At 36.3% G+C, this 21,909-nt stretch overlaps 1 protein-coding gene and 2 non-coding genes across 3 annotated transcripts; 2 read left to right on the forward strand and 1 right to left on the reverse strand.

The window, feature by feature from the left end:
• Nucleotides 1-659: 659 nt before the first annotated feature.
• Nucleotides 660-765, reverse strand: LOC113848614. Its single transcript, XR_003501878.1, has one exon. It is a non-coding gene; the product is annotated as a small nucleolar RNA R71 (small nucleolar RNA).
• Nucleotides 766-2,968: 2,203 nt separating this feature from the next.
• LOC113874230 lies at nt 2,969-4,420 on the forward strand. Its single transcript, XM_027512462.1, has 2 exons — nt 2,969-3,141; nt 4,048-4,420. Exons 1-2 carry the CDS (start codon nt 2,969-2,971, stop codon nt 4,418-4,420), a joined length of 546 nt encoding a protein of 181 aa, XP_027368263.1.
• A 17,073-nt stretch (nt 4,421-21,493) lies between these two features.
• Nucleotides 21,494-21,600, forward strand: LOC113848713. The gene has a single exon (XR_003501974.1). It is a non-coding gene; the product is annotated as a small nucleolar RNA R71 (small nucleolar RNA).
• Nucleotides 21,601-21,909: the final 309 nt, after the last annotated feature.

A 21,909-nucleotide genomic window follows, 5' to 3' on the forward strand; every position in this document is an offset into this window, starting at 1 on the left:
CTTATGTTGCTATTCTGTTTGATGGATTGGATTAATGTTTGTTGCTCTCGACGCTATCTGAACATTTTACTATTTCTGCCAAACTGATGTTTAAATACCTTGAGGTACCTTTATGTCATAAGTTATGTTTGTCTTTATCCCACTGTATGGTTGAAATTGGGAAGTGAAATGATGATTGTCTATGGAATACGGAATATTAATTGTGTGATTAAAACTCTCTATGAAGAGAGAGCTTATGTTCGTACAAAAAAAAAAAATCCTACTATTTTTAGGCGTCACAAGAATAGGATAGGATTAGAACATTAGGGGACTATGCAATTCCTAACATGCAAGGTTTTAATTCTTCTATAATTAGACGAACTATCCAAGCCAACCATTTTGAGATTAAACCTGCCCTATTACACTTAGTCCAACAGGATTAGTTTTCTGGTGGAAATTTTGATGACCCTAACCTACATATTTCAAATTTTTTGCCGCTATGTAATACCATAAGAATGAATGGGGTTAGTGAAGAAGCCATCAGACTGAGATTATTTCCTTTTTCCTTGAGAGATAGAGCTAAATGCTGGTTGCAAGCTCAACCACAAGGAAGCATCACAACTTGGACAGAGCTAGTGAATAAATTTCTAACCAAGTATTTTCCTCCATCCAAAGCTGCTAAGCTAAGGGGAGAAATTACATTCTTTGTGTAGCAGGAAGGAGAATCCTTGCATGAAGCTTGGGAAAGATACAAATAATTGCTGAGAAGGTGTCCCATCATTGTATTCCAGACTGGATGTAATTGGAAACCTTCTATAATGGAATGAATACATCAACAAGAACAATGGTGGATGCTGCTGCTAGAGGTTCCTTAAACACAAAGTATTTAGAAGAAGCCTAGAGAATTATTGAGATGATGGCATCTTCAATGTACCAAAATTCAAACTCAAGAAATCAAGGAAGAAACACTGGATATGAAGTTAAGGTTTTGGAAACCTTTCTTACACAGAACCAGCTACAAAATCAAATGTTTTTAGAACAAATAGCTGCCTTGACTCAGTAAATTAGCAATCTTCAAGCAGGGAGTATGCCTACCAGTCACTTAAACTATGATTTTTGTGGAGGAAACCATGCAAATGGTGCATGTGAGGCATCTACAAGTGAACCACAGGAACAAGTGAATTATATGAACAATTTTCAGAGACAACAATCCTCATATCCTCTTGGATTTCAATTTTTGAATAATAGAAGTCAGCAGTATTCTAATTGGAATAATCAATATTCTGCTGCCAAGAATTCTAACTCCAATTTACCTTTTTCTAATGCAGGTCCAGCCACACAACAGTCTTATTTTCAGAGGAATCCATCCACTCAACCACAAGGACTCATAAATTTTCCAAACCTATAAATGAAAGGTTGACTAAGATGGAGGAAACCATGCTGCAATTTATGAAGGTGACCCAAACAACCTTCAAGAATCAAGAAGCCTCTATGAAGAAACTGGAAACCTAAATTGGACAGCTAGCTGAGCAGTTGTCCAGCAGAGATGAGGGCAGATTTTGAAGTAAGACAGTAATAAATCCTAAGGAGCAATGTCAAGCCATCACTACAAGGAGTGGAGCTATAGTTGCAAGTCCAAAAGCTGCAGGAAAAAAAGTTAATGATGAAGCAGCAGAGAGAAAAATTGAACAAGATCTGCAACAAGGAAATTTTAAGCATTGAAGAAAGATCATTCAGAAGAAAAAGTAGAAGTTCCTATGAATTCTGAGAGGAAAACCAAGAAGCAACTCTTTGAAGATGCTTGCAAGCCAATAAATCCAAAAAAATACAAGAGGTTGCCTTATCGTCAAAAGGTTCAAAAACCTAAATAGGAAGAAAATTTGAAAGGTTTATGAATGTTTTTAAGAAATTACAAATTAACATTCCTTTTGTAGAAGCTTTGGAGCAGATGCCTTCATATGCAAAGTTTATGAAAAAACTAGTCTCCAGAAAAAGAAAGCTAGAGCACGACAAGACAGTACCCTTGACAGAGGAATGCAGTGCCATTCTCAAGAGAAAGCTTCCTCAAAAACTCAAAGATCCAGAATCATCTAACATTCCATGTGAAATAGGATAGTGCACTGTTGGAAGAGCATTGTGTGACTTGGGAGCAAGCATAAACTTGATGCCTTTAGCTATCATGAAGAAACTAGGCATAGAAGAAGTAAAACCTACCAACATCACACTGCAGCTAGCTGATAGATCATACACCTATCCATATGGAGTTGTTGAAGATTTATTAGTTAAAGTTGACAAGTTTATTTTTCCTGCATATTTTGTAATTCTGGACATGGAGGTTGATGCAAACATACCTTTGATCCTAGGAAGGCCATTTCTTGCAACAGGGAGAGATCTTATTGATGTGCAAAAAGGAGAACTTATGCTTCGAGTTCAAGATGAGAAGGTAGTGTTTAATGTGTTTGAAGCTTTAAAATATCCAGTTGAAGATAATTCATGTATGAGAGTAGATATATTGGATTCTCTTATTACACATTATCCTATTAATAAATTTGATGAAAATTCTGTGTTGAGAGAAACCATAGCTGCCGGAAATACAAATTCTGAGATTTGTTAAACAAAACAAATGATAGAAATTGAGCAGCAACTAGAATCCCTACCAATTATGAATCCTGCAGAAAAATCAGTTAAACAAGAGCTGAAAAAGGAAGTCAAAGAAGAGAAAAATTAGAAGCTAGAGCTCAAGCAACTACCATCTAACTTAAGATATGCTTTCTTAGATGAGAGTCATGAAAATCCAATCATCATCAACAATGATCTCAAGGAGGAAGAAGAGGAAAAGCTGCTAAGAATTATGAGAAAACACAAATCTGTAATTGGTTAGAGTATTTCAAACTTGAAAGGTATAAATCCTTCTTTTTGTAAGCATAGAATTCTATTTGAAGAGAAATTTAAGCCAGTTATGTAGCCATAAAGAAGGTTGAACCTAGCCATGAAAGAAATAGTCAAGAAAGAGGTTATGAAGTTGCTAGATGCAGGGATAATTTATCCAATTTCTGACAGCCAATGGGTGAGTCCAGTCCAAGTTGTCAAGGGAGGGATGACAGTTGTACCTAATGAGAAGAATGAACTCATCCCAACTAGGACTGTTACTGGCTGGCGCATGTATATTGACTATAGAAAGTTAAATGATGCAACTAGAAAAGACCATTTCCCACTACCATTTGCTGACCAAATGCTGGAAAGACTTGCTGGACATTCTTTCTACTGTTTTCTTGATGGGTATTCAGGATACAACCAAATAGCAGTGGACCCTAATGATCAAGAAAAGACTGCTTTTACATGTCCATTTGGAGTTTTTGCATATAGAAGAATGCCTTTTGGATTATGCAATGCTCCTGCCACTTTTCAAAGGTGCATGTTTTCCATTTTTTCTGATTTGGTAGAAAACATCATTGAAGTGTTTATGGATGATTTTTCTGTTTCTGGTGATTCATTTGATGATTGCTTAGCTAATCTATCCACTGTTTTGCAGAGATGTCAAGATACTAACCTTGTGTTGAATTGGGAGAAATGTCATTTCATGGTCCAAGAGGGCATTGTTCTTGGCCATAAAATTTCAAAAAAAGGAATGCAGGTGGACCAAGCAAAAATAGAAGTCATTAGTAAACTGCCTCCACCAATTAATGTTAAGGGAGTTAGGAGTTTTTTAGGACATGCTGGTTTTTATAGGAGGTTTATCAAAGACTTTTCAAAAATTGCAAAACCTCCTAGTGATCTACTTGTGAAAGATGCTGATTTTATATTTAATGATGCTTGTTTGCATGCATTTTCTGTTTTGAAGGAAAAATTGATTTCTGCACCTATTCTTGTAAAACCTGATTGGAATTTGCCTTTTGAATTAATGTGTGATGCAAGTGATAGTGCAGTAAGAGCTATTTTGGGACAGAAAAAAGATAGAAAATTGCATGTCATATATTATTCCAGCAAAGTTTTATACATTGCACAAGTAAATTACACAACTACAGAAAAAGAACTCCTAGCTATTGTGTTTGCCTTTGACAAATTCAGATCATATTTGATGAGATCAAAAGTTATTGTGTATACTGACCATTCTGCACTTAAATACTTGTTGTCAAAGCAGGATGCCAAGCCAAGGTTGCTGAGATGGATTTTGCTACCGCAAGAATTTGAGCTAGAAATTAAAGATAAAAAGGGAAAGAAAAATGGGGTAGCTAATCACCTATCCAGACTTCCATTAGAAAGTCTAACCCCTAACTCTTTGGAAATTAATGAAGAATTTCCAGATGAAAGGCTTCTTCTAGTAGAAGAGATGCCTTGGTTTATTGACATTGCAAACTTTAAGGCTACTCAATTCATCCCAAAGAGGTTCACTTGGCAGCAAAAGAAGAAGTTCTTACATGACAGCAAATTCTATATGTAGGAAGACCCTTATTTGTACAAGATTGGGGTAGATGGTCTAATTAGAAGGTGCATTCCACAAAATGAACAATTTGAGGTATTATGGCATTGCCACAACTCAAAATATGGAGGCCACCATGTAAGTTCAAGGACTGCTACAAAAGTACTGCAAGCAGGCTTCTTTTGGCCTATACTTTTCAAGGATGCTAAGAAGTATGTTGAAAGTTGTGATAAATGTCAAAGAACAGGCAACATCTCTAGGAGGCATGAGCTGCCATTGACAAACATTTTAGAAGTAGAGCTATTCGATGTATGGGGGATTGACTTCATGGGACCATTTCCCCCATCATTCTCTCATGAATACATCTTAGTGGTAGTAGATTATGTTTCTAAGTGGGTGGAAGCTATTCCCACAAGAACAAATGATGCCAAGATTGTGATCTCTTTTATAAGAAGGAATATTTTTCCAAGATTTGGAGTACCCAGATTCTTGATAAGTGATGGAGATGCTCATTTCTGCAACAAACATCTTGAAACAGTATTAATGAAGTATGGTGTGAAGCACAAGGTTGCTGCTCCATACCATCCATAAACAAGTGGACAAGTAGAAGTGTCAAACAGATAAATCAAGCAAATTTTGGAGAAAGTAGTGAGTAGTTCAAGAAAAGACTGGTCAAAGAAACTGGATGACTCCTTATGGGCATACAAGACTGCTTTTAAAACTCCAATTGGTATGTCACCATATCAATTAATCTTTGGAAAGGCATGTCACTTACCTTTAGAGTTGGAGCACAGAGCTTATTAGACTACAAAGTGGCTGAACTTTGATTTACCAAGTGCTGGAAAGAAGAGAATTCTGCAATTACATGAATTGGAGGAGTTCAGACAGCAAGCTTATGAGAATGCAAAGTTGTACAAAAAAAAAAAGAACTAAGAGAATTCATGATAAGTTCATTCTGTAGAGAGAATTCAAACCTGGACAACAAGTATTGTTGTTTAATTCCAAATTGAAACTATTTCTAGGAAAATTGAGATCAAGATGGTCTAGACCTTTTCTGATCAAGGAAACATCTCCCTTTGGAGCAATTTTGATTGAGGATCAAAAGACAGGGAGAGAATTCAAGGTCAATGGCCATGGATTAAAGGTCTATCATGGAGAGGAGTTTACAAGGAATATATCATGCATGAAATTGGTTCCTCTTGAGTAAGGGACATTTAACGTCAAGCTAGTGACATTAAAGAAGTGCTTTATGAGAGGCAACTCACATTTCTAACTCATTTTAAGCTTTCTGTATTGTTATAGAATTCTGCACATTCATGTTTTACAAATTTCTGCAATTTCTACAAATTTTCTGCTGCATCTTGTTTTCTGAAGTGAATCTGATAAGTGATTAGAGGTTTGATGTTGTGAGAAGTAAATTGAAGGATTAGAGTGTGAGAAGTGAGTTAATTGAGGTTTTAGAGGCATTTGATTAATGAGAGGAGTCACTATTTTGCAGGAAAGGAGCTACAAAGAGAGTGAAATTTAATGTTCCCCTTTAGAACAATCACTCTCACTGATGAGAGTAATCACGTAGAGGCAGATGAGAAAACATACTCTGTGGAACGCTCACTTTCCCTGGCAAAAGTGGCTATGCACAGGTAAATATGAGTTTTCTTATGTGCGTTACTCCTTTTTGTGTAAAAAGTTGCAACATTGCTTGCGTGTTATCACTTTGCCCAGCAATAGTGACCACGCGCCCCTTGCCCAGAAAACTTAACTCTCTGGAACGCTCACTCTAATCAAATAAAGTAACCACGCTGAATGTCTTAAATGTTGTAACGTTCACTTTTACTTTAAAAGTGGTCACGTGCTCACGCGTGGCTATAAATATAAACTAAAGTGAACACGCACACACCTTTGAACCTAAAAATTCCCCTTCTCTCTAAGCGTTCTTTGCGATTTCAATCTTCCTGCATACCTAGCAGCACTAAGCTTTTCCCAGAAATTTCTGCATCTTCTCGCCAGGTACGCTACCCTCCTCTTTCTGAAATAGTGGATTAGGGTTTTCTCTGTTATTATTTTGGGAAAAATGTCAAAGAGAGGTAATGGGACGTTGTTCTAAGTTTATTTGATTCAGCAATAGAGAGAATAATACTCTAAACAAGTTTTTCCTGTCATGTATAAAATTTTTCTAGGAAATTAGAATCTGCATTATCTTATTTCTCTAAATAAAATTTGTAGAAATTGATCAACCTAAATAGACCTCATGAAGTATTTGATTTGCAAATTGTTGAATGTAAATTTTTTATATTAGTTAATGAATGGTATTAGATTGCATATTTGAAAATGTCGAATGGGCAAATGGGACACTGTTCTGATAAGATTTGATTCAACAATAGAAATGGACAAGGCTATGACTAAGTTTTCACTGTCGTTTATGATTTTATTGGAAAATTTAAACCTGCATTGTACATTATATGAACAAAATTTTTGCAGAAATTGGTTTGACATAATAAGACTTCAGTGAAAATGTTTGAATTGAAATTGTTGAGTGTGATTATTTGAAGGTATCTATTACTCTAAAATACAATTGAATGCTTGAAAAATGTTATAATAATCAACTCTGCAGTATTATGATAAAATAGCTCTTTACTGACAATGTGTGAGTTGAAGAATTGTGTTTGAAAATTGGTTGAGACCTATGAATCTTCTTCTGCATTACCATAATTTTTTGTGAAAGTGTGCACTCTGAATTTTAAAAAAAAATTAGGGAGGTCAAGTTAAAAATTCTCTGACATACCCTGTTATGCTAAAATAGATTTTATGCTAAAATTACAGAGTTTGTTGAAAAATAGATTTATAACCTGTAATACTCCCTCTGCGTTAACCTGATATGCTCTGAGAGTATGCACTCTGAACTCATATATTAGGATTCAACATGCTTGACTGTGAATGTTTAATACTGTGAAGTTGTGCTTTTGTATTTGTATGATTGATTTAGCCTAACAGCAGACTGCATGTTATATTATTAGACGAATTGAATTTCTGCAAATTGTTTGATTGAACTTTCTTCAGTACAGGGAAATATACTTTCACAATTATGTGTTAAAAATTTAAACTGTCAAAATTATTTCCTTTTTACAGAAACTGAAAAATGGCCAGAACCTCCATGAACACACTAGTTGGATCTTCCAGGAAAACTCAAGCTAGATCTTCCAACACCACTCCAAGGAGATCCTCCAGAAACATCCAAGCTCAACCTTCCAAGAGCACTCCCAAATCAAAGAAGGCCAGAACAGATGGTGTCTCAGCTTCCTCACCAATTGAACTATGTGATCCAAGGTTCAGAAGTATTGCCCATGACAACTTCTTCAAGGCAACTATTTTGAAGAGAAAGATTGTCGCAGACAGAACTTTTGAAATAGCTAGGGACAATTACCCATAATATAAGGAAGAAATTCAAAAGAGGGATTGAGAATCCTTCTGTTCCTTAGCTGGAATGGGCTGGAAGGAAATAACCCAGGAGTTTTATGCCAATGCTGTGAGGTTCAAAGGAGACAAATTCCCTAAGTTCAACACAATGGTAAAGGGGATGAGAGTGGACTTCACTCCTGCAAACATAAACAGAGTACTGAATATAAATTTTGCATAGTAGCCTAGACAGCTGGAGTTCAATATTTTAAAGAATAGCCCTGACAAGGACTATGTAGAAATTCTGCAAAGGATTGGGCGGCCATGAACAACTTGGAAGTTGAACCAGCCCAAGAAGCCCAAATGCATTGTCACCAAACAACTGCTGCCATTTGCCAAAGTGTGGACCACTTTCATTCTGAACTCCTTTATGCCAGTGAAGCACAGTTCAACATTGGCTGTGAAGAGGGCAAAACTTCTTTTTGCAATAGTTAATGATTTGTATATTAATGTGGGAGAGGTCATCAGTGAATGCATTTTAAATATTCTGAAAACCAAGAGAGATTCACTTGCCTTTCCTTCATTAATAACCTTACTTTTTGAGGATGCAGGGGGTTGAAGTTGGAGATTACCAAGAGAGGATTAGATCTGTGCCTCCCATCTCTGTCTCTATGGTGAAAGAAATATATGCTACCACATCATGCACTGCAGTAGATCCCATTCCTTCTCAATTTAGAAAGGAAAAACCAATGATGATGAAGGACTCCTTGAAGCTAATGGCTGAGAGACAAAACCAGTTAGCAGAGAGGCAGACTGAGCTGCACAGCAGTATCAAGTCTGGGATTATGCTGTTGGAATGTGTTATGCTTAATATTGGTCAGAAAATGGGAATGACTAAAGATGAAATGTATCACACTCCAGACTTGGCAGAGAATGCTCAGTGCCTTCGCTCCTCAGTTTTCAAAGATCTGTCAATCTATAGAACCCATTTTCCACAACCAGGTGAAGAAGTAGTGAAGGAGGAAGATGAGGAAGAAGAGGAATAAGAATCCTAAGATGCTGAGGATGCAGTAGATGAATAGTTTAGGAATTTATTTTCTGTCATTAAGAATTTTGTAAATTTCTGTAATTAAGTTTCAAATCTTTTTGGGGTTGTAATTACAATTTGGTACAGTTTGGTTTAATTTTCACATCTCTGTTTTGAATATCTGTTAGTTTTCCAGTTAATTGCCTTTTTACTTGCTAATTGATATATTTTTAGTGTTTTGTGCAGAAAATGTCACAATCACACAGCACTCACACACAATGGATGCTCACACTTGCACAAGTTGCCATGAAAAAAGGGGTTTCATTCTCTACCTCTTGTTCATGTGTTAGCTTCACATTACATTGAATTGTTTCTGAAAAACACCAAAATACTAAAATAGCTATTAAATTGCTTTCTATGAATCAAATGAAGTTTAATTGATAATTCTGTGAATTCTGTTTGAATTTTCTTTTTAAGTTGTTTTTCCCATTCTCAAAATGAGATCACACTTGTATTTTCAAAATGAGGCAGTCTTGCCACTAGGTGCATATAATTCTAAAAAAGTGAATTGTGAGTTCATTGATCTACATGTTCACTTACAAACCCCTAGTGAGACTTGAGCTGTATACTTTTCTTGCATGTGTGATTAATCATAATTTTGCTGCACCCTCTAGAACTTGCCTTGTTTCGTGATTAAATATGCAATTTACAGTTTTCACATATATGATGGAGGCCTTGTTTGAATATGCCTAGTTAGCCTAAATGACCTCCTTTGTGCTTGATTGTCTTAGTTCACCCCTTTGAGCTTAATATCCCTTTTCTTGAAATTACCTCATTGTATGTCTTGTTGAAAATCCAATTTTACCATTCAAATGAAAAGAGGCATAGTGAGTTTAATCAAGAATGAGTTTTAAAACTAAGTTTAGGGTGGCATCCACATTTTAATTGCTTGAGGACAAGCAATGTTCTAAGTTTGGGGTGGGGAATAGCAAGCTATCTAAGTTTTGAGTTCACAAAGATAGAAAGAAATAGCAAAAAACTACAGAAAAATGAAAAATATGCAGCAAAGATGATGAAAATAGCAAAATGTGAATTCAAAAGAAGAATATGCAACAAAGTGCTGCAGGAAAAGGAAATAGTGAATGGAGGTGTTGTTTGCAATCTACACTAGCAAGTGCACTAGGATTGCAGCAAGTGATGAGTAAATTTAAGATCCAAATATCGTCTCCACAGGGAATTTATATTCAAGTATCACTTCATAGAATTATAACCATTTAAACTTTTTCGAAATTGTAAGGAGAGTGGTAACATCTAATAACAGCAAACTGGAACAATTAAAAGTAAAATGAACTTGTAGAAAACAAGACAATGAACACACAGTTATGTGATAACAGAGGGAGAAACCATAGCTAGGGAATTGCTTCACCAAAACTCCAATGTTTAATCAATAAAGTTCTGAATTAACAAGCAATTGGAAAGAATGACAATCAGTTTCACTTTATACTATTCAGAGGTTAATTCCTTAACTCAGTGAACCTAACATTCAATTAAACCATTCTAATTCCTTAGATCTAATTCAATTTAATGTTGCTTTAAGTGTAAAAAACCAAAAGATTGCAAGATCAAAGTTCCTTATCCCTAAGAAAACTAAAATCTCGGTGATTGGTTCAGATCTGAAGAACAAATTCAATTTCCATTGACAAAGGTTCCTCTGAATTTAGTTAATCAAATTTCCATTCAATTTACACGTGAAGTTCAGAATCAATCACTCAATCTATTCCAAAGCTTGAAATCCAGATCCAAATCAATTCAACATGTTCATTTCAGATCTATAATCCCTAACTATGAACAAATTACACAGCCATGGCAGAAGAAGAAAAAGAAAGAGAAGAAGAGAAGAAGAAACTCAGAAACGCCATGGAAGCTTGCTCCACTCCAATTCCTCTTCGTGAAGCTCCAAGATCTGAATCCCCACTCCTCTCTCTCACTTCCTCTAACCAGAAACTAACTAAAAAAACTGAAAATGAACAGAATCCCCCTTTTTCCGGATCGCTTCTGGTATTTATAAAATTTCCCAGATTTTCACGTTATCACTTTTATGAGAAATAGTAGTTACGCAGAGAGTTTTTGGTTGCGCGTTAACACTTTTCCCAGAAATAGTGGCCACGCGCATTTTCCTGATATTGAGAGCTCTCTGGAACTATCACTCTTGATGATAAAAGTGACAACGCAGAGCCAAGGTAGTTGCGCGTTATCACTTTTTCTGATAAAAGTGACTACGCGCAGCTCGCCAAGTTGAAGACTCTCTGGAACGATCACTTTTGATGACAATAGTGGTAACGCCCAGGCTTCACTTCTTCTTTGAGCTCTGAAGTGATCACTTTCACTGACAATAGTGATCACGCCCAGTCTGCAATTTCTTATTCTTGAGTTTTTGGAGTCCAGACTTGCTTCTTTCCTCTTCCTTGTCATCAAACTTCCATGAATATGATCCTTGCTCAATTTATTCCTACAAAAACAAGATTAAAAACTTAATTCCTAAGCAAAAATTTCACAATTGCTAAAATAACTACATATGTAAACAAAATTCAATTCCTTCTCTTTTTCTAAGTTTTTCTGCTTTCTTTATACAGTTTTCTTATCACTTGTGTTAGAATTATGCTAAAATATCAGTCAAAATATGGATTCATCACTACCCCAAACTTGAATTTTTGCTTGTCCTCAAGCAAATCAAATTAAACCAAGGGTAATTCTTCCACTTTTCAGAAACCATTTCACAACTGCTATATCAGAATTTTTCAATTTGCAATTCTATGTTTTCTGCAAAATTTTCAATCAAGATATTCATCCAATTACTCATCATTGCAATCTCAATGCATTCATCAAATTTTAAGCAAGAATTGCTATCTAAGTGAATATATCAGCCAAGTTCATGTGAGAAACATTAAAATCATGATCACTTCTCACTGGACAGTGTTTCCCTCAATTCTCAACAGTGTTTGGGTGTTGTTTTCACTCTAAATCATCAATTTCACTGCACTCTACCATATGCTTGCCCAATTTCTCTATCTCCTCTGCTTAGTACAGCCAATCACACATCAAGAGGACTTTTTACAGTTTATAACAGGGCTTAGGTTAAGGTAGATACTGAACAAAATAAGAAACAAGTTGCAATTTCAAAAGATCAGAAGCATTTTGAGTGAATGACTTTAAAACTAGTCTGGTTTAGCATCAATTCACATTAAATTCCTCAGTTATGCAGCAGACTAATCATTTTTTTGCAGCAGAATTTTTATTTTCCTTTTTTTTTTCTGCTACAGTTTACAGCTAATTTCTTCTTTTTGATCTCCATTTTGCTCTTTTCAACTCAGATTCTATTTTTCAACATTTTACTGCAACATGTTTAACTCTTCCATAGTTTTGCTGCATAATTTTTAATGTTTCTGCAGCACTTTTGTTCTTTCGGTCTGACTTTTTGAACTCAACTTAGATAGCTTGCTACTCCCCTACCCCAAACTTAAAATTTTGCTTGTCCTCAAGCAACTTAATTTGATGCTACCCCAAACTTAGTTTTAAAACTCATTCTTGATTAAACTCACAATGCCTTTGATCAATTTGAATGGTAAAATTGGTTTTGCAGCAAGGCGTGTAAGGAAGTTAACTCAAGAAAAGGGAATATTAAGCTCAAAAGGGGTAAACTAGGGCAATTAATCATAAGGGAAGGCATTTTAGGCTAACTAAGTAAATCAAACATGGCCTCTATCATGTGTGTGAGAACTGTAACATGCATATTCAATTAAGAACAAGGTCAAGTTCTAGAGAACGCAGTAAAATCTGATTAATCACACAAGGAAAGAAGTAGGTAGCTCAAGTCTCACTAGGCATTTATAAGTGATCATGTGGATTAATGAAAACACAATGCACTTTTCAGAAATATATGCACCTAGTGGCAACTGCCTCATTTTTGAAGATACAAGTGTGATCTCATTTTGAGAATGGGAAAAACAACTTAAAGAAAAATTTTCACACAGAATTCACAGCCAGCAGTTTATTATCTATTCTAGTATTTTGGTGTTTTTCAACAACAATTCAGTGTAATGTGAGGCTACACATGAATAAGAGGTAGAGAATGAAACCCCCCTTTCATGGCAGCTTGTGCAAGAGTCACCATCCAATGTGTGTGAGTGTTGTGTGTGATATTCTCTGCATAAAAACACCAGAATTCCATTAACTCGCAGCAAGATAAAGGTATTTAGTTAAGAAGCTAATATAATTGCAAAATAGGTAAGTGAAAATTAAACCAAATTGTACCAATTAGTGATTACAACCCAAAAAGTTTAAACAACCAGAAATTTACAAAAATCTAATAACAGAATTTAAATTCCTAGACTAATCTTCTGCTGCATCTTCTTCCTCTGAGCTTTCCTCTTCAGAACCTTCTTCTTCTTCTTCTTCTTCTTCCACTACCTCTTCAAATGGTGGCTGAGGAAAGTGGGTTCTGTATATTGGCATATTCTTGAAAACAGAAGAACGAAGGCACTGGGCATTCTCTGCTAAGTCTGGAATATGATACATTTCTTCTTTGGTCATTCCCAATTTCTGACCAATATTCAGCATAATACATTCCATTAGCATGACTCCAGCTTTGAGGCTATTATGTAGCTCAGTCTGCCTTTCAGCAAGTTGATTCTGCCCTTCAGCTAGCTGCTTTAGAGTGTCCTTCATCATCATTGGTTTCTCTTTCTTGAATTGTGAAGGAATTGGGGCTGCAGAAGTGCAGGAAACAGTTGCATAAATCTCTTTGATCAGAGTTGTAGAAATGGATGGTGCAGCTCTGATTTTCTCTTGATAATCACCAAACTCTACTCCTGCGTCTTCACAAAGTAGTGTAATTACTGAAGGAAAGGCTAATGAATCCCTTTTTGTCTTCAGTATTCCCAAGATACAGTCGCTTATTACCTCTCCCACATCTATGTAGATGTTGGAGACTATGGTAAAAAGTAGAGCAACCCTCTTCACAGCTAGTGTGGAGCTATATTTGACAGGCATGAACGAATTTAAAATAAACATGCTCCATACTTTGGCAAAGGGCAGAAGATTCTTGGTGACAATATGCTTTGCCTTCTTAGATTGGTTGAGCTCCCATGTGGTGCCTGGTTTTCCAATCCTTTCCAGAATTTGCACAAAATCAATATCTGGACTTTCCTTAAACGTTTTGAAGTCCAACTGTGCAGCATGTTGTGCAGAATTAATTTCCAGCACCCTGTTGATATTTGCTGGTGAGAAGTCAATTCTCATGCCCTTGACCATAGAGCTGAACTTAGGGGTTCCTTTCCCTTTAAACCTCATGGCATTGGCATAGAATTCCTGAGTTATTTCCCTCCAACCCAGGCCAACTGTTGCACAGAAGAATTCCCAGCCTCTTTTCTTGATTTCCTCTTTGAATTCAGGGTAGTTGTTCCTAGCTATTTGGAATGCTCTGTCAGGAACAATTTTTCTTCTTAGAATATTGGCTCTGAAAAAGTTTTCATGAGCCAAACTTCTGAATCTCGAATCATGTGTGGCTGGTGGTGAGGATCCTGAAGGTACAGCTGTTCTTGGTGGAGGTGATGGTGTAGGTGAGGGTGCAGGTGCAGGAGATCTGGTTGAAGGTGGTGGAGAAGGTGAGGGTTCAGATATCTGAATAGGTGAAGAGCTTGAGACACCATCAGTTCTGGCCCTTTTTGATGCTGCAGCTTGGAGATTTCTGCTGGATCTTCTTGTTGGTGTCATGGAATATGCAGCTCGCTTCTTCTTAGGGGTGGTAGAAGATGCAGCTTGCTTCTTCCTAGGAGTGGTAGAAGATGCAGCTTGCTTCTTCTTAGGAGGACCCACAGGTGTGTTGAATGAAGTCCTAACCATTTTGGAATTTTCTGCATTGAAGGAGTAATTGTCAGTTAAAAATTTTAGAATCAAAAATAATCTTATACTGCAGAAAATTTAATCAAGCAGTTTGCAGAAATTAAAACTTTCTAATACTTCTCATCATGCAATCTGCTAATAGAACCAACACTCAATTGCACAACTTATTCAAAACATGCAAAATCTAACAGTAGAATTTCAGAGTGCACACTCTTATCAATTATCAGGGTAACGCAGAAAGATAATTACATGTCTTGACCAAAATTTCAAACTGATTTTGTGCTGACAGCCAAAATTCCCAAGTTGTATTCATTTTGCAATTAAGTATGCATTTCAGATAGTCCCAATTTAGTGTCTAACTCAATTTCAGCATAGCTATGTGTTCTAATTTTCAATTCTACAGTTTCAAAAAGTTCTGTTGCTATTAGTTCAGATTCTGCAGAAATGTGGTTCATATAATATGCAATGTAATTTCAATTATCCCAGCATAAATGTTATAGTTGACAGGGAAAGATCGATCCAAAGTATTGTCCATTCTTGAAGCAAATACTATCAAAATAGTTTCCCAACACTCATCTCGACATTCTCCAAAATAGTACATGCAGAACACAGTACAATAGATAATTTCAGACTTTCAAATTCAATATCTTTCAATCAGAACATTGTTATTAAAGTCTTTTAGGTCAAATCAATTTCTGCAGAAATTTGTTAATGTGAAAAGTGCAATGCAGAATTGAAATTATTTTTTTTTTTAGAGAACTCTCATTACAGCAAAACCTAATCTCAGTATTTTCTATCCCCAAATTGATTTGTTTGCCTCGAGCATTCTTAGTTATCCCTTTTTAGCAACTTCCCCAAAATAGTTATACAAATACAGAAACCCCAATCACAGATTTTAGAAGTGAGGGAAGTGTACCTTGGTTGAGATGCAGAAATGATATTCGAACAAGGAAGAAGAAGCTTCTGAATCGCAATGCAGAGGTTGATAAGTGGAGAGCTCTCAAAGAGGGAAGGGATTTTTGATTTAAAAACGTATGTGCGTATTCACCCTTAGCAATATTTATAGGCACGCCCAAGCACGTGACTACTTTGGAGAATAAAAGTGACTTTTATGTTATTAAAATTCCCAGCGTGATCACTATTATTCGTAAGAGTGAATGTTCCAGAGAGTGAATTTTTCAGGGTGAGGCGCGCGTTATCACTTTGCTCAGCAAAGTGATAACGCGCAACAAAGTGATAACTTTTTTCAATAAAAGTACTAAAGAGCAAAGTGATAACGCGCAACAAAGTGATAACTTTTTTCAATAAAAGTACTAAAGCAGAGATATTAGAAGTTTACTTACCTGTGCGTAGTCACTCTTAACAGAAAAAGGAAGCGTTCCAGAGAGTTCATTTTCCCATCTGTCTCTGCGTGATCACTTTTATCAGTAAAAGTGATTGTTCAAGCAGAAAATCTCAAATTGCGTTCTCTGCGTAGCTTCTTTTCTGCAATAAAGTGACTCCTCTCATTAATCAATTACCTCTAAAACCTCAATTAATTAAATTTTCACTCTTGAATCCATCAAATACACATTCTTCACATTGAATGTCAGTTCAAGTATCTCAATTATGCCTCAGAAAATCAGATTCAGTGGACTATTCACATACATTATGCAGAAACTTCCAGAAATTGGTAAAATCAGATTATGCAGAATCTTAAACTCTTAACTACACATTCACCTCATCAATTCTCAGATTAAGCAACCAAATGCACCTCAGAAACTCAGATTCAGCAATATTTGTGTAGAATTTTTGCAGCATATCAGAAATTTACAGAACAATAATATGCAAAATTCTAAAAACACTATAGAAAGCTTAAACTGGGTTAGAAATGTGAGTTGCCTCTCACAAAGCGCTTCTTTAATGTCACTAGCTTGACATTAGTTGTTCCTCACTCAAGAGGAACCAATTTCAAGCATGATATGTTTCTTGCAAACCCTTCTCCATGATAGATCTTCAATCTTTGGCCATTGACCTTGAATTCCCTTCCTGTTTTCTGATTTTCTATAAGAATTGCTCCAAAGGGAGAGGTCTTCTTTATTAAAAATGGTCCAGACCATCTAGATTTCAATTTCCCTGGGAACAATTTTAATCTTGAATTGAATAACAGCACTTGCTGGCCAGGTCTGAAATCTTTTTGCAGAATGAATTTGTCATGGATTCTCTTGGTTCTTTCTTTGTACAACTTTGCATTCTCATATGCTTGCTGTCTGAATTCCTCCAATTCATGCAACTGCAGAACTCTCTTCCTTCCAGCACTTGACAGATCGAAATTAAGCCATTTTGTAGTCCAATATGCTCTATGTTCCAGCTCTAGGGGTAGGTGACAGGCCTTTCCAAATACTAACTGATATGGAGACATACCAATTGGAGTTTTAAAAGCAGTTCTGTATGCCCACAATGAATCATCCAGCCTCTTTGACCAATCCTTCCTTGAGCTGTTCACTACTTTCTCCAGAATTTGCTTGATTTCTCTATTTGAAACCTCCACTTGTCCACTTGTTTGTGGATGGTATGGAGTAGTAACCTTATGCTTCACACCATATTTCATTAATACAGCTTCAAGATACTTGTTGCAGAAGTGAGTACCTCCATCACTTATTAGCACTCTAGGCACACCAAATCTTGAAAAAATGTTCTTTCTTATAAAAGAAATCACTACCTTTGCATCATTTGATCTGGTGGGAATTGCTTCTACCCATTTAGACACATAATCCACTGCCACTAGAATGTATTCGTGTGAAAATGATGGGGGAAATGGTCCCATGAAATCAATCCCCCATACATCAAATAGTTCCACTTCTAAGATGTTGGTTAATGACAGCTCATGTCTTCTTGAGATATTTCCAGTTCTTTGACATTTGTCACAGTTTTCTACATACCTCTTGGCATCTTTGAAGAGTGTAGGCCAAAAGAAACCTGCTTGCAACACTTTTGCAGCAGTTCTTGAACTTGCATGGTGGCCTCCATATTCTGAATTATGACAATGCCATAATATCTCAACTTGCTCACTTTGTGGAATGCATCTTCTAAGTAACCCATCTACTCCAATTTTGAACAAGTATGGGTCTTCCCACACATAGAATTTGCTGTCATGTAGGAACTTCTTCTTTTGCTGCCAAGTAAATCTCTTTGGTATGAATTGAGTGGCTTTAAAATTTGCAATGTCAGCAAACCAAGGCATGTTATCCACTGCGAACAGCTTTTCATCTGGAAATTCTTCATTTATTTCCAATGATTCAGTGGTTGAACTCTCCAAGGGTAATCTGGATAGGTGGTCAGCAACACTGTTTTCTTTCCCTTTCTTGTCTTTGATCTCTAGCTCAAATTCTTGGAGGAGTAGAATCCATCTTAATAATCTGGGCTTTGCATCCTGTTTTGTCAAGAGATATTTAAGAGCAGCATGATCAGTATATACAATCACTTTTGAATCCATTAAATATGATCTGAACTTATCAAAAGCATATACAACAGCTAAAAGTTCTTTTTCTGTTGTTGTGTAATTCACTTGTGTAGGATTTAACACTTTGCTTGAATAATAGATAGCATGTAATTTCCTATCTTTTCTCTGTCCTAAAACAGCACCCACTACACTGTCACTTGCATCACACATGAGTTCAAAAGGTAGTTTCCAATCTGGTTTTGCAAGAATAGGTGCAAAAATCAGTTTCTCTTTTAAAACAGAAAATGCATGCAAACAATTATCATCAAATATGAAATCTGCATCCTTTATAAGTAAATTACTCAAGGGTTTAGCAATCTTGGAAAAGTCTTTGATGAATCTTCTATAAAAACCAGCATGTCCTAAAAAACTTCTAACTCCCTTAACATTGACAGGTGGAGGCAATTTACTAATGACCTCTATTTTAGCTTGGTCCACCTCCATTCCCTTCTCTGAAATTTTGTGACCAAGGACAATGCCTTCTTGTACCATGAAATGGCACTTCTCCCAATTTAACACAAGGTTAGTATCTTGACATCTCTGCAAAACAGTGGATAGATTAGCTAAACAATCATCAAAAGAATCACCAAAAACAGAGAAATCATCCATGAACACTTCTATGATGTTTTCTACCAAATCAGAAAAAATAGAAAGCATGCATCTTTGGAAAGTGGCAGGGGCATTACACAAACCAAATGGCATTCTCCTATATGCAAAGACTCCAAATGGACATGTAAATGCAGTTTTCTCTTGATCTAAAGGATCTACAGCTATTTGATTATATCCTGAATACCCATCAAGAAAACAATAAAATGAATGTCCAGCAAGTCTTTCTAGCATTTGATCTGCAAATGGTAGTGGGAAATGATCTTTTCTGGTTGCATCATTTAATTTCCTATAGTCTATGCACATTCTCCATCCAGTCACAGTCCTAGTAGGAACAAGTTCATTCTTTTCATTAGGTACAACTGTCATACCACCTTTCTTTGGAACAACTTGGACTGGACTTACCCAATTGCTATCAGAAATTGGGTATATTATTCCTGCATCTAACAGCTTTATGACCTCTTTTTTAACTACCTCTTTCATGGCTGGGTTTAACCTCCTTTGTGGCTGCACAACAGGTTTAAAATTCTCTTCAAATAAAATTCTGTGCTTACAAAATGAAGGATTTATACCTTTCAGATATGCAATACTCCATCCAATTACAGATTTGTGTTCTCTCAAAATTCTGAGCAATTTTTCCTCTTGTTCCTCCTTAAGTTCGTTATTGATGATGACTGGATTTTCATGATTCTCATCCAGAAATGCATACCGCAGGTGTGAAGGGAGTTGTTTCAGTTCTAGCCTTTGCTTTTCCTCTTCTTTATCATCCTTTTCTAGCTTCTCCTTCACTGAATTTTCTGCAGATTTTTGAATTGGCAGAGCTTCTAGTTGCTGCTGCACTTCCTTAATGCATTCTTCATGCAGAAGTTCAGATTTGTTGCTTCTTGCAGATATTATTTCTTCTAACACAGCAAGTTCATCAATTTCATTAATATGGTGTTGTGTAATGAAAGCATCTAGTATATCTACCTTCATACATATGCTATCTTCAATTGGATATTTTAAAGCTTCAAACACATTAAACACTACCTTCTCATCTTGAACTCTAAGCATAAGTTCACCTTTCTGCACATCTATTAAAGCTCTCCCTGTTGCAAGAAATGGTCTCCCTAGGATCAAAGGAATGTTAGAATCCACCTCCATGTCCAGAATTACAAAATCTGCAGGAAAAATGAACTTGTCAACTTTAACTAATAAATCTTCAACAACTCCATATGGATAAGTGTATGATCTATCAGCTAGCTGCAGTGTAATGTTGGTGGGCTTCACTTCCTCTATGCCAAGTTTCTGCAGAATAGCCAATGGCATCAGATTTATGCTTGCTCCCAAGTCACACAATGCTCTTCCCACAGTGCAGTTTCCTATTTCACAAGGAATGCTAAATGATCCAGGATCTTTCAACTTTTGAGGAAGCTTTCTCTTTAGAATGGCACTGCACTCCTCTGTCAAAGGTACTGTTTTGTCATGCTCTAGCTTCCTTTTTCTGGAAAGTAGTTCTTTCATGAACTTTGCATATGAAGGCATTTGCTCCAAAGCTTCTGCAAAAGGAATGTTAATTTGTAATTTCTTAAAGACATTCATAAACCTTTCAAATTGTTCCTCTTGTTTAGGATTTTGGACTCTTTGAGGATAAGGCAGCCTCTTGTATTTTTCTGGGTCTATTGGCTTACAAGCTTCTTCAAAGAGTTGATTTTTGGTTTTCCTTTCAGAATTCATGGGAACTTTTTCTTTTTCTTCTAAATGGTCTTTCTTCAATAGCTTAAAATTTCCTTGTTGCAGATCTTGTTCAATGTTTCTTTCTACTGCATCATTCACTTTCTTTTCTGCTGGTTTAGGGCTTGCAACTACAGCTCCACTCCTTGTAGTTATGGCTTGACCTTGCTCTTTAGGATTGATTACTGTATTGCTTGGAAATCTTCCTTCATCCCTGCTGGATAATTGTTCAGCTAATTGTCCAATCTGTGTCTCTAGTTTCTTCATGGAAGCTTCTTGGTTTTTGAAGCTTGTTTGAGTCACCTTCATGAATTGCAGCATAGTTTCTTCCATCTCAGTCAACCTCTCATTCATAGGTCTAGAAAATTTCTGATTTCCTTGAGGTTGAGTGGATGAATTCCTCTGAAAATAAGGCTGTTGTGTTGCTGGTCCTGCATTAGAAAAAGGCAAATTTGAGTTAGAATTCTTTGCAGCAGAATATTGATTATTCCAATTAGAATACTGCTGAGTTCTATTATTCAAAAATTGAAATCCAGGGGGATATGATGGCTGTTGTCTCTGAAAATTATTCATATAATTCACTTGCTCTTGTTGTTCACTTGTGGATGCCTCACATGCACCATTTGCATGGTTTCCTCCACAAAAATCACAACTTAGCTGACTGGTAGGCATACTCCCTGTTTGCAGATTGTTGATTTGTTGTGTTAAGGCAGCTAATTGTTCTGAAAACAATTGATTTTGTAGCTGATTTTGTGCATGAAAAGTTTCCAGAACTTTAGCTTCATGACCAGAGTTTCTTCCTTGATTCCTTGAGTTTGAATTCTGATACATTGAAGATGCCATCATGTCAATAATCCTCTGAGCTTCTTCCAAGGACTTTGTATTTAATGAACCTCCAGCAGCAGCATCAACCATTGTTCTTGTTACTGCATTCATCCCATTATAAAAAGTTTCCAATTGCATCCAATCTGGAATACAATGATGTGGACACCTTCTAAGCAGTTCTTTGTATCTTTCCCAAGCTTCATACAATGATTCTCCATCTTGCTGAACAAAGGATGTAATTTCTCCTCTCAGTTTAGCAGCTTTGGATGGAGGGAAGTACTTGGTTAAAAACTTATTCACAAGTTCTGTCCAGGTTGTGATGCTTCCTTGTGTTTGAGCTTGTAACCAGCATTTTGCTCTATCTCTCAAGGAAAAAGGAAATAGTCTTAATCTGATAGCTTCTTCACTAACTCCATTCATTCTTATGGTGTCACATAGCTGCAGAAAATTTGAAATATGCAGGTTAGGATCATCAGAATTTCCTCCAGCAAACTGATCCTGTTGGACTAAATGTAGTAGGGCAGGTTTAATCTCAAAATGGTTGGCTTGAATAGTTGGCCTAAT

The sequence above is a fragment of the Abrus precatorius genome, unplaced genomic scaffold (genome assembly GCF_003935025.1).
Source record: "Abrus precatorius isolate BTA unplaced genomic scaffold, Abrus_2018 Scaffold8, whole genome shotgun sequence".
NCBI classification, from domain to species: domain Eukaryota; kingdom Viridiplantae; phylum Streptophyta; class Magnoliopsida; order Fabales; family Fabaceae; genus Abrus; species Abrus precatorius.

What these genes read in the sequence shown, in the direction of transcription:
- LOC113874230 (XM_027512462.1), top strand. Translation starts at nt 2,969, where the DNA reads ATGAAAGAAATAGTCAAGAAAGAGGTTATGAAGTTGCTAGATGCAGGG. An exon ending in ACTGTTACTGGCTGGCGCAT is followed by an intron (nt 3,142 to 4,047) that starts GTATATTGACTA and finishes TGACAAATTCAG; the next exon opens with ATCATATTTGATGAGATCAA.